Below are 13,006 nucleotides of genomic sequence, written 5' to 3'. Positions count from 1 at the left end.
ACTTTTAGAAGGAAAAAAAATGCTTTTGAGTAGAATAAGCAGTTTTGGAGAAACAGAAAAAAATAGTTTCTCTCCAAAAATACTTTTTTAAAAAGCACTTTTGAAAAAAATACACTTAGAAGCAGTTTTTTAAAAGTTTGGCCAAACACTAATTGCTGCTCAGAAATATTTTTCAAATAAATTAGCCAAACACAAACTGCTTCTCACCAAATGTACTTTTGAAAAAAATACTTTTGAGAAAAAATATTTCTCAAAATAAGCTGATTTTTGCAGCTTGGCCAAACAGGCTAGAAATCTTGGAGAAAGAATGTGAGTTATTAAATCTTGGAGAAAGACGGTGAGTAGGAATATTAAAGAGAAAGACAAAAAATATGTAGGAATTTATGAAATATGAAGAGATTGGGGAAAAGAAAGATTGACTTAGACATATCAAGAAAGTGAGATTAAAATTTTTATACGTTATCTAATGAAAGAGTAAAACTGAAATGTTGAGAAAACTATTCATCTACCCATTTTTAAGTATATCAAATTATTACTTTATTTATATATCTAAAGAGCTCTTTTTCCTTTTATATAAAATCTCAACTTTTTTTTATAATTTAAAGTACTAAATATTATTTTTTATTATAAACCTATTATTTTTTTTAAAAGATGGGGGGCCCAGATTTGGGGGCCTAAGGCATAAGGCTTACCACTCTTCATGTTAGAGCCGGCCCTGGTTTTATATATATATATATATATATATATATATATATATATATATATATATATATATATATATAAAATCTATGTATACCGGCTAGAAAAAATAAATATAGAATCTGGTCGGCTATTTGTGTAACAATCCCTCAGCCCAATGTTGAAGTTTACAAGATTATGGCTAATTTATGCAGATCTTCAAACGGACCAAACTATACCATTTTGGGCTTAAAAGAGACCGTCATACTCCAAGATGGGCTGTTAAAGTGGGAGTCCCACAAATCCGACCGGTATCCGGTTTACTTCTTCCCTGTTTTGTCTGCAGATATAAGAGTCTCCGAAGAAAACCAAAGTACAAACCTTTGCTTGCTGAAAACGAAAACCTTTGTTCTTCTATTGTCAGTGCTCGTTTTCTTCCCGTATGTTAACCTGTATTTGAATAAAAACTAAGCTATTTACACAATTCACTTCGATAATTTATATTTATATCTTTGCAATTTCTTTGCTAGGGTTTTAGCTAAAAAATGTCGAAGACTCCGGATCCAAACAGTACAGGTGCTAGCGGTAGCGCCGGCGGTGACAAGTCCGCCAGAGAAGAGGCCACCATTAAGGTTCCTTCTAAGGACCCAAAGAAGAAGGATGATAAGAAAGACGAAGATCTCGTAAGTATCAAAGCAACCACTGAACTCGAACAGAATTGCTCAGTTTATGTTTTAATTATATCTTTTATTTATTGATTGATTTTGGCGGGATTAGTCGGAGGAGGATTTGGCATTGAAGCAGCAATTGGAACTGTATGTGGAGAGAGTTCAAGACACTGATCCAGGGCTACAGAAGGTTGCCCTTGAGAGCATGAGGTATCTTCTTTTTCCCCTTTCTTTTGTAATACATGTGGAATTTGTATTTACCGGAAAGTGTATATTGAAGTCCGCCCAGTTTGGGATTGAGGGGTAGTTGTTGAGGTCAGCTGCTGAGTGCTGAATTCCCATTTAAGTTGGACAACATTTACAGCTATAAATAGTGTAAAAGATATTTGCTTTTGTGGAGCTTAACTTCCAACCTTAATAGTAAGTGTTTTGGGGCTTTGGTATTCTAGTTTATTCTGGATTCATTTTTTTTTTTTTGCATGCTTGTGTTTATTTGACGTATTGGGAGGCAGTAGAAGTTGCCCTTAGTGCTCTAAGGTGCCTTATTTCATTATTGGTAATAGCAGGTTGCAGATTGTCCAACATTCCCCCTTTTCTCTTTCTTTATTTCCCCCGACGAATTGGTTTATATGCTTACAGTTATTAGCAGAGTGATCTTGAATATCAAATGTAATAGGTGCAAGTTTATCGTAGCTGGCATTTTCTTTTGGAACTTTTTCAGAAAGAGCTTCGGCCTCCTCTGGAAGTCCCTACACATCCATCCATTAGACATTAAAGCCGATGGCAAATAAATGTATGGATGTGTAAAAGATAGCTCTATGTTGAATTAGCATGTGCTACATGCATTATGAAGCATGCATATTTCTCAGTTTGAATGAGAAATCAGATCCCAGTTTAAATCTTCAATCCTTGAACTTTTTAGGGTCTTTCCTTTACATAAGCAAGGACATCTCTTTTTTGTCTCTTTTGCTTATTCATCTTTCCTATGTTATAGACAGGAAATTCGTACATCAACAAGCTCGATGACATCAGTTCCAAAACCATTAAAGTTCTTGCGTCCCCACTATGGAACACTAAAGGGATATTATGAGAAAATGCCAGACTTGGATTTGAAGGTATGGAGCTGGCATTGCACTTAATCGTTGTAAAAGTTGAATAAATTTCACTCACGCAACTTCAACTGCAGAAACTTCTGGCAGATATACTTTCTGTTTTGGCATTGACAATGTCTGCTGAAGGAGAAAGGGTATGTTCTATTTTTGGAGTACTAATAGTTATGCGTGTGTGATATACTATTACTCGTGTTGGCGACTTTAACAACTTTTTCATCTATTTTATGACTATTACTAATTTATTGGTTCTTACAGGAGAGCTTGAAGTATAGACTGTTGGGTTCTCAAGGCGATATTGGTTCCTGGGGACATGAATACGTTAGGTATGCTTGACATCTAGTAACATTGTCTTTTTAAACTCCTATTCAAGTATCCTTATCCTCTTTGTTTTTTCCCATGTTTATATTATTTATGATTATCTTAGAACTTACTTTGTAATAGCAAACCAGTATCTGACTTTAGAAAATCTGCATCCTCTCTGTGCTGTACGGCTCTTAAACAGACTCATTTATATTAATTCCTAGTCTTGGCAGACATCAATGATGACCTAGTGCAGTTGCATGTTAAGTCGATGTAGGATCAGGAAATAAACACTTGTAGATTTTTATGAGTTTTGGTCCATTTTAAGTGGTAAGGAACGCTTAGCAGTAGTAAAGTGTATCTATGCCCTTGTCCGCAAGGGGTGGGGGGTTGAGCTGTAGGAGTAATAATATGGAGATTCCTAATCCGAACCCCATCTACAACATTCAGTGTGGGCCCATCTACTCCAGCCTTAGTTGCAGGAATAACTTGCACCTGTGCTTATCGGATTTAGTATGCTGTCCGATTGGGGGTTGGGCGCAAATTGACCCGGACATCACCGTCACTGTCACCCTCATCCGAAGAAGTGTGTCTATACTGTTGTGTGATGTTAATGCTAGTTATCCATTGCAATTCATGAGATGGGTATCTAATTGAGATGCTAGCTCTAGGCAGGTTACTCTGTGTGTGAATTAATGTGTTTCATTTCCCAATTCTTGCCTAATCCAATTTTCCACTCAAGTACTGGGTAACTGACTGTTTCTACAGGAACTTGGCTGGAGAAATTTCACAAGAGTATGCAAAACGGCAGGTTCGTTTTCCTTCATTTCTTTAGTTGTGTAAGGTATTAGAAAAATATTTTAATGTGTTTTTCTACAGCTTGTGTTGCTCATGCTTTATTTAGAGTTTGGTTACTTTATGCATATGCAATTCAGGCTAACTTTCCTGCTACTGTACATATGTACCTATTATCATCTTTTTACAAGTCATTGTTTCTTTACCTGGACAATAAGTTATGTGTACAAATCTTTTGCTTGAAGATTGTGAAATTAATCTAAATTTTATTGTTAATTTATTTAAATAAAAAGTAGCAAACAACTTCATGCCTTTTTCTACTGTTATTTTGTGAATGTTACAACATGCTTTTTTACATCTACATCATGCAATAACTTCTGAAATGAGGTGTTAATCAGCTTTTCTGTTTCTGTTCTTATGATGTGTAAACTATTTCAGGGTGAAGAAGGCCCAATTGATGATCTAATGGAGCTTGTGCAACAAATTGTTGCTTTTCACATGAAGGTATCATCTTGCATATTTAATTGTAGTTGAGTTGCAGGATAGATCTATAAAGTTTTCCTTCCTTTTATCCTGTTCTGATGTGGAAGCTTAGATTGCTTTTCATCTCTTTTCTTTTGTTTGAAAGGCTACCAATTTTTGACTGCTATCTTGTTCTGCAATGCAGCATAATGCTGAACCTGAGGCTGTCGATCTTTTAATGGAGGTATTTGTTTCTCTCCTGCCCTTACATAATTATATGTCGTTTCTATGCGAGTCACTCGTGAGATATCTTTTTTGAATAATTTCAGGTGGAAGATCTTGATCTTTTAGTCGAGCATGTTGATAGTACAAATTACAAAAGGACGTGCTCCTATCTCACCAGTTCGGCAAAGTGAGTTTGCTCAGGACACAATTTTGGAGTTTCTGTTAGCATATATGAATCCTCTGAATTTCTCTTGGCAAAATTAGATTTCCTGGAGTTACGTCAATGTATAGTGTTTGTGCTTTTAGTTATTCTCATCCTTCACACTTATCTGCAGTTTCCTACCAACCCATAAGTTTCGGTGTTGACTTGATAATGAAACTAACGTAAATAGTGGGGCTGGTCTATTGCCGCAGTAAGAAAGTCCGACCAAAGGAAAGCTGACCAGGAGTGCGGAACCACTCTAGCGCTATGAACATTTACATACATAGTGTTATTTGTGGCTACATCATGTTGGGTTGTAGATTCGGAGTTCTTAACTAAAATTGATGAATTGCTTAGAAAGAGACCTTTTTTGATAACCTGCAAATTCTTTGTATCAAGCTTCGGAACTCGGTGGATAATGCGCCTCTCTTCCCCTGGCCTTCTCTACCTAAATACTAGACCTAGTTCATTAGCCAGCATTCGGACTGATGATATGCGTTTATGTGACGTTCCTACTGCACTATACTGATTCATTGCCCTTGAGCATTGCCTAGAAGTCTCTTTGATTATTTATGCTTACCTTTTAACCTTTTGGAGATGAGGGCCTACCACTTCCTAAGAAACTTCATTCTGTAAAAAATGTTGGTTCACATAATTACTCACAAGAATTTATCAATGACGAATGAATTTTGTAATAGGAAAGGATATTAGGGAGAGTCTGATGCATGGTTATAGTCTGTTGGGTCTGTCTACCAGAATAAAGTGAAGGCATTTTCTCTATGGGTACTGATGAGATCCTTGCTCATTGCCCCCCTTGCAAGCCTATATTTGAGAGTGGATAACTTTGTGGAACTGAAGTCTGTTATTGCGTTGTGTTCTGATTAATTAGTAGTTTAATATATGCAAATTTTCGGTCTCTTGAGCAGCAAAGTGTCTTGGAAGGCCTTCTTTCCGATTCTCAGCTTGCTTTAGTTGTGTATTCCTTCCTCTCTGGTGGAAGCCAAGGAGTAAAATTCTGGTGCCTTCTTTTCCAGATATAAAGACAGATACTATGTACTTATCAAACCAAAAAAAATGTGATACGTCCTTTCTTTTGTGTGTTTTCTGCTGGCGATTTCCTGTGTTCTCAATATTGTCTAATGTCTACATTAGATTCTCCATGACCTCTGCGTTAGAATTCATGATTTTTTCTGTCTAACAGATACCTTCCTGGACCTGATGACATGTTGGTTCTTGATATTGCATACACTATCTATATGAAATTTGAGGAGTATCCAAGTGCGCTAGTGACTGCACTATACCTGGATAACATGCAGGTGTGCACTTTTTAATTCTATTCTCATTCTCCTCCCGTTCTTTAAAAGAAACATCGCTTGTTAGAGTGTAGGGATGTTTGCTAAAGTCTAATGGATCTGTTTTCTTGTAAGTTAGAGTCTAGTGGATCTATAGATTCTAAAATTGAAAGTTGGGTATAAGTTGATTATTTTTTCTTGGTTTGCATCTGTTTGCAGTATGTAAAGCAAGTTTTTACATCGTGTGATGATCTTTTGCGGAAGAAGCAGTTCTGTTACATTCTTGCTCGCCATGTAAGTTCTCCATTATTCTATTCTGTTTGTCATTTTCCGGCTCACAATGTTGCTGTGTGAATTTTCCTCGGTGGCCATCCTAAATTTCATGGGATTCTCTTTCTTCTCCACGTCCTCTCTTCCCTTTATTTCCGAATAATTTCTCTCCTGACCCCGCATCCCCTGCCCTAAGAGTTATTTGTGCAGGATTTATGGCTTGTGACATAAATCTGTTTTGTCTTTGACGGTTCATCTCAGATTGCTGATTTAATGTTTGGAAATGCAGGGTCAGACATTTGAGCTTGATGAAGAGATGTGTGCAGAAGATGAAGAAAGAGAAGGATTACAGGAGATTATTAACAATGCTAAATTAAGTGAAGGCTATCTTACACTTGCTCGTGATATTGAGGTCATGGAACCAAAAACCCCTGATGACATATACAAGGTTTGCACTTGTTAATATATCCTTTCCTCCTGTTTATGTTTGTTTTGCATCTACTGTTGCATATCTTCTCTATTCCTTAATTGAAATATATGAACTGACATTGCCTGGGAGGTGTGTGCTGTTGACCTTTTGTCGATCTTCTTTTGGTGGGCGAAGTATTCACCTAGCAATGTTTTGCCAACATTTGGTCGGCCCAAAAAAAAAAGAACACCATAATTTCATACTTTTCCCGCTCATCCCGTCGCTACCGCTATCAAATAGGCAATTTCAATACTCCTTTTATCTCCTTGAATTACCCACTAGAAGAAAGAAAAGAAAAATAATGAGTGGAACAAAATATCTTGTTTGTTATTTCCTGGTATCCTTTGGTAAAGAAAAGCTTGTCTGGAAAATTATGTTTATTATCTATCACCACTCCCCGCAAACAGAAGACATTGATAACCAAATTTTGTGCTGATTCCCTTTGTTTTAATTTATCAGCCACATTTGCTCGATGGCCGTGCTAGTGCGGGGGCAAGTGTAGATTCAGCAAGACAAAATTTGGCCTCTACATTTGTCAATGCCTTTGTGAATGCTGGCTTTGGTCAGGTATATAATGGGTTCTGCTATATATATATATATATATATATATATATATATATATATATATATATAAAAAAAAATCCAGATATTACATACTCTATTCACTTTATATTTCTGTTCCAGGATAAGTTGATGACTGTACCATCAGAGGCGTCAAGTGGTGGTGCCTCGACAAGCTGGCTTTTCAAAAATAAAGAACATGGAAAAGCTAGTGCTGCAGCAAGTCTGGTGCGTAGTTTTACTGGTCAGGTGTCACTATTCTTTTTTCATCATCTATCATGAGTTAATTGATTGTTCCTGCCTAAACATTTAGGGTATGATCCTGCTTTGGGATGTTGATTCTGGTCTTGCACAAATTGACAAGTATTTCCATAGTACTGATACCCATGTCATCGCCGGTGCACTATTAGGAGTTGGGATTGTAAACTGTGGTATCAAGAACGAATGTGATCCTGTGAGCTCCTTGATGTTGTGTTTCACTATGTTTCTTCTGCAAAACACGCTAGTCCTGGATTTTAATTTAATTCTTTTGAGCAGGCATTGGCACTTCTAGCTGAGTACATAGACAAAGAGGACCCTTCAATTAGAATTGGTGCTATAATGGGCCTTGGTCTTGCTTATGCTGGTTCTCAGAATGAGCAGGTAGCATTCCTAGTTATCTTTTGGCTTGTATGGACATGAAACTCTTTTGTAGTTTAGCAATAGGTCTACTGTGTAAAAATTTTATATTTGATACAGCGGAAGGTTCTAGAGATATATGGCTATTTAATTGACTTCACTGATTTTCAGATCCGTAGTAAATTGACTCCAATACTTGGAGATAGTAAGGCTTCCCTTGATGTGCTTGCCTTTACTGCTATATCATTGGGATTGGTATATGTGGGTTCGTGCAATGAAGAGATTGCTCAGGCAGTCATATTTGCATTGATGGAAAGAAGCGAGTCAGAATTAGGCGAGCCCTTTGCCCGCCTGTTGCCTCTTGGTCTTGGTCTCCTGTATCTTGGAAAACAGGTAACAATATTTTGCGTGCTATACAGAATTAACCTTGAAACGAAAAATATTTGTTCTTAATGTTAGTATCCCAATAGCCTGGATATTGTTGATCAATGTTCTTGCAGTGAACTGTTAGATCTTGCGGAACTTTTTTTCTTGCCATGATGATTTTGGATCCATCTGCCATTTTTTATAGGAAAGTGTCGAGGCTACAGCTGAGGTCTCAAAGACTTTCAATGAAAAGATTAGAAAACATTGCGATATGACCCTGCTTTCTTGTGCCTATGCTGGGACAGGCAATGTGCTCAAGGTAGTACAAGACTTGTGCTTTTAAGTGGTTTCATGAGAGTAACAGTAATAGCTGAAAGTTTCAATGTCTCAGGTCCAACATTTTCTTGGTCAATGTGCCCAACATTTTGAGAAGGGTGAAACCTTCCAGGGACCTGCCGTCCTTGGTATTGCAATGGTGGCAATGGCTGAAGAACTGGGGCTCGAGATGGCCATACGCTCGCTAGAACACCTTTTACAGTATGGAGAGCCAAATATCAGAAGAGCAGTTCCTTTGGCTCTTGCCCTCCTCTGCATTTCAAATCCAAAGGTATATTGGAAAATATGTGTCGTTGACCTTTGTTTTGTCCTTTTTCTGTTGCTTCTTTAGAGTTGAGTTACTGGAAGTATTATCATAAGCAGTCGATGCCCAGGCTTTTTCTTCTCCTCTCGTTTCTCACGTACCAGCATACCTTTTGCTCCTTGGTGGCTTGGACAGGTCAATGTGATGGACACTCTGAGCAGGCTTAGTCATGATTCAGACTCCGAAGTAGCTATGGTATGTTTGAGGAACAGCAGAAAGTAGATATTTGTGTTACTATAGATTTTTTCCCTTCTCAAATCTCAACTGCTTATCTAAATACTGTGTGTAGGCTGCTATCATTTCCTTAGGATTGATAGGTGCAGGAACAAACAATGCCAGAATAGCTGGCATGCTGCGCAATCTCTCCAGTTACTATTACAAAGAAGCCAACCTTCTCTTCTGTGTAAGAACTAATTTTCTTAGTTCTCTTTTGGCTCCTGTGATATTCAATTACGATCCCTTGCTCTGATCAGTGGCATCATTGCTACTGCAGGTGCGGATTGCCCAAGGTCTTGTTCACTTAGGAAAGGGATTGTTAACTCTCTCACCATATCATTCTGAACACTTTCTGTTATCTCCGTAAGCCCTCTCCTCTACAACTTGCATGTGTAGACAAAGTGTTTAAAAGCATATTTGCAACATGTGCTGAAAATGATTTTTCTTATTCAATGAAGAGGAGTTCTCATCTTAATGTGTAACAGTGAACGCTGGTGCATTAAACTGCAAACTTTAGCACTGATCTGTTAAATGCTCTGATTCTTTTGCAGTCTGTGCTGTATATTTGTTCTTCAACTGATTAAAAAAATAAAATACGACTAATCAGTATTCAGAGGATTGAGCTAGTTGGCTGGTCGATAGAAATACAGCTCAAGCTTAATATGCTATTTCTCTTTGATCCTATGTAAAGCTGCACAGCTGACCAGCTTTGAACCTTTTCAGGACTGCATTGGCTGGACTGGTAACTATGCTGCATGCATGTCTTGATATGAAGGCCATTATCTTGGGGAAATATCACTATGTGCTTTATTTCCTCACTTTAGCTATGCAGGTTTGCTGTCTGTTGAACAAGCCTATTCCTTTTTTATCCTATTCTGGCTTCCCCACTATCAGCTCCTAATTTTATTTCCTTTTACTCTGGCTTCACAGCCAAGGATGCTACTGACTGTGGATGAAAATTTGAAACCCTTGTCGGTTCCTGTCCGTGTTGGCCAAGCTGTTGATGTTGTAGGCCAGGCAGGTCGACCCAAGACCATTACTGGTTTCCAGACCCACTCAACCCCGGTTCTCCTTGCTGCCGGAGATCGAGCTGAGCTTGCAACCGAGAAGTATAATTCTTCTTATGCTTTGGAATTTTATTTGTATTTTGCACTTCTTTAAAAAGAAAGCTTTTCAGATTATTCGTGTCATAGTATATTAACAGTGTCATTCCTGTAGCTTCTTGTCTTACTCGTATTTGTTGTCAATGCTCAGATACATTCCGCTCTCGCCCATTCTTGAAGGCTTTGTCATCTTGAAGGAGAATCGCGACTATAGAGATGATCAATAGTAACCTCAGTGAGGTATATGAATGAAACGAGTGTAGAAGTTTTAGATAGCCTACGATATCTATCATGGGAGAATGGCAGGAGACAGTTGATGACACTGTCTAATTTGCTCAAGTTGCTTTGCAATGAGATCCATTTGGTGGCGCAACTGAGGCAATCGGGTCCGTCTTTGCTTTGAAGTGTTTGAAAGTTTCCAAGTTTGTTTTCCAGTGGCACGTCTTTACCTGATGTGTTCTTTCCTTTTGTCCCATTGAAGTGTTCTGTGTAAAGTTGCAGATAGTTATTTATTGCTGAAGCTGAAATGGAAATCGTTGTCTGTTTAGAGCGTATCTGATGCAGAGATTTGAACGGCTTTGGCATCAGACCTTGTGTTTCCGGCATAGTTTCATGATGTTGCTCTATGGGTTGGGGCGGGGCTCGGGAGAGCTGAATTATGTAAAATCGAAAATGACTATTTTTCATCATGATATTATTTCTGCATAAAGTTGAGAACTAGAATTTAAAAGGGTCTAAGCAAATCGGATAAAGTGTCGAGATTAAACAAGTTCGAACGAATTTTATTTTCGTACATGATTTTTTTTGCTCTTTCATGTGACTTTACGAGCCATCAGATATGTGAAGGATATCAATGAGAAGTCGACCTTTTAATCTTTATTTATGCTCTTGCCATATCGCTAATTAGAGGCTTCATTGTCCCTGTATTGTCAACGTATAATTTCAGGAACGCACAACACAATGAGAAATGACGGTTCGAGTTTATATCTAATTTATATTTAAGAAGAATTAACCCAAATAGCTGTTCATCCAATTGCTTAAACTAAAAATAGCCGGTGGATGTATAATATATGCATAATTTATGTATTATATGTGTATAATTATGTATATTTAATGTATAATTTATGTATATGGCTAGAAAAAAGTAAACAATAAATATAACCGGCTATTTGTATAAATATCCCTTTATTTAAACTTCAGCCCATAAGTAAATTATTGAATGTAAGAGTAGATTAACAATATTAGATTAAATACTAAGAAGATCTTAAATTTGATAGAATAACTTCTAATACAATTACAAACTACATATGTACATGACCAAATCTATTTATACTATATTAAAAACACGAAGGTCCTTAACAAAATATCGTTTGCATTTTTTACCCTTTAAAAATAGCTTTTACAATAGACAAAATTATAATTTAAGTTACTTTTCTAATATTTAGGACTTTCAAATCAATAAAAAATTATATATTAAATATAAGAAGTCCTAATATTTAGAAATTTAAAATCAATGAGTATTACCTTATATATCGTACTATTTGAAAATAAATCCTTTGTGCAGTACGTAGAACCAATATAAAAATGAACTTATATGGTGAATTCAATTGATTTCTAATTACAAAATTGAAATATGGAGGCATAATGTCACATATTCCATTAAAATTATAGTACAATAACGTTTAAATTAAAATTATTTCAACGCAAACTAAATGAATATATATTTAAAAATTCTTATTTTAATCATACAAAATAATTAATCCATGTTCAAATAAGTACCCAAAATAATTATTTGATACCATATTCAATCATATCAAACCGTACAAGCCTAAATTTATATTATAAAGTACGAAACCTCTACACGAAATGTTAATTGACCTTTTATCCGTTAAAAATAAATTTTATACTGAATAAAATTTTAATAAAAATATTTTACTAATATTTAATATCTTAATATCAATTAGAATTTTACTTATTGAATCTTTTCTTATTTGAACTATGTAGGAAGTTCAAATATTTAGGAATTAAAAATAAATTTTATATATATATATATATATATATATATATATATATATATATATATATATATATCATACATACATGACACACACGCACTTAGTGAATTCAATAACTTGTTATAGTAATTTATTCTTTCTATAAAATTTTTATATTTTAACAATACTTACTTTGCCCACACATGTTTAGACAAAGTTAGGTACTCCTATTATATATATTTTTTTGTTTCAACAACTAAAACTTCACTAGATGGGTAACATTGAAACATTTGAAGGGAGATAAATTGAGAAGACGTATGATTAAATTCTTTTAATATATGTTATTTGACAAATTTTTAAAGAATCGTAATAAAAGTCTATACCATGTTTGTGTCTTCTCGAATGAACTTGAGAATAGCTTTTGAAAAAAAAAATCAGAATTATTTTTTAAATCTTCAAGAGCTATGTGTTTTTACCGAAACTAAAAAAAAGTATGATAACTTGTGAAATTAAACATAAAATGATTGAGGACTTTCATGAACAAATTTTTTCTTTTTATTGTGTTAGCTATATAGGATCAATATTCAACAATTTCATAAGCTTACACTTTATTTTATTACTCAAACTCACATTTTTTTTTAAATATGTAAGTTTCTTACAAAAATTTTACTCATTGAGATAAAAATATACGTGCAACGCGCGTACACTAAGACTAGTCTAATTAAAAGTGCACTACACCAATTAGTGGATGACTGCGACACCTTAATTGTGTAACTCCAGCAAAGTTTCATTAGCACGTTTTTTCGTTTTTAATTTTATTTATTCAATTGGTAGATGGTAACCAATTTCATGCACCATCCTCATTTCATTATTACATTATTGAAGATATTATATAAATAGATGCAAAACAGATGCCCCTCCGATCAGATTCATTTTCACATAAAGTTACTCATAAACTAGTGCTGCAAATACATATCAAGTAACGTGGACTACAAAAGAATTTAGGTCTTTGCCATCATCCAAGCCAACTTCACT

The 13,006-nt window shown here is 35.6% G+C and overlaps 1 protein-coding gene across 2 annotated transcripts; it reads left to right on the top strand.

The window, feature by feature from the left end:
- Nucleotides 1–991: 991 nt before the first annotated feature.
- Nucleotides 992–10,650, top strand: LOC104113841 (26S proteasome non-ATPase regulatory subunit 2 homolog A-like). Of its 2 annotated transcripts, none has more exons than XM_009624146.4 (26): nucleotides 992–1,118; nucleotides 1,209–1,361; nucleotides 1,456–1,556; nucleotides 2,341–2,461; nucleotides 2,533–2,592; nucleotides 2,714–2,781; nucleotides 3,527–3,569; nucleotides 3,992–4,057; nucleotides 4,221–4,259; nucleotides 4,345–4,427; nucleotides 5,644–5,758; nucleotides 5,954–6,028; nucleotides 6,294–6,452; nucleotides 6,933–7,040; nucleotides 7,158–7,262; nucleotides 7,348–7,488; nucleotides 7,572–7,676; nucleotides 7,824–8,045; nucleotides 8,224–8,337; nucleotides 8,410–8,625; nucleotides 8,794–8,853; nucleotides 8,948–9,061; nucleotides 9,152–9,237; nucleotides 9,598–9,706; nucleotides 9,805–9,983; nucleotides 10,129–10,650. In XM_009624146.4, exons 2-26 carry the CDS (start codon nucleotides 1,224–1,226, stop codon nucleotides 10,202–10,204), a joined length of 2,703 nt encoding a protein of 900 aa, XP_009622441.1. In that variant the 5' UTR covers nucleotides 992–1,118; nucleotides 1,209–1,223; the 3' UTR covers nucleotides 10,205–10,650. The 2 variants fall into 2 exon arrangements, with proteins under 2 accessions (XP_009622441.1, XP_009622450.1); XM_009624155.4 differs by having other exon boundaries at nucleotides 1,015–1,097.
- The last annotated feature ends 2,356 nt before the right edge of the window (nucleotides 10,651–13,006 follow it).

The sequence above is a fragment of the Nicotiana tomentosiformis genome, chromosome 7, assembly GCF_000390325.3.
Source record: "Nicotiana tomentosiformis chromosome 7, ASM39032v3, whole genome shotgun sequence".
Taxonomy (NCBI): Eukaryota; Viridiplantae; Streptophyta; class Magnoliopsida; order Solanales; family Solanaceae; genus Nicotiana; species Nicotiana tomentosiformis.
Note: the sequence above shows the minus strand (reverse complement) of the source record. Positions and strands in the feature narration are given on the sequence as shown.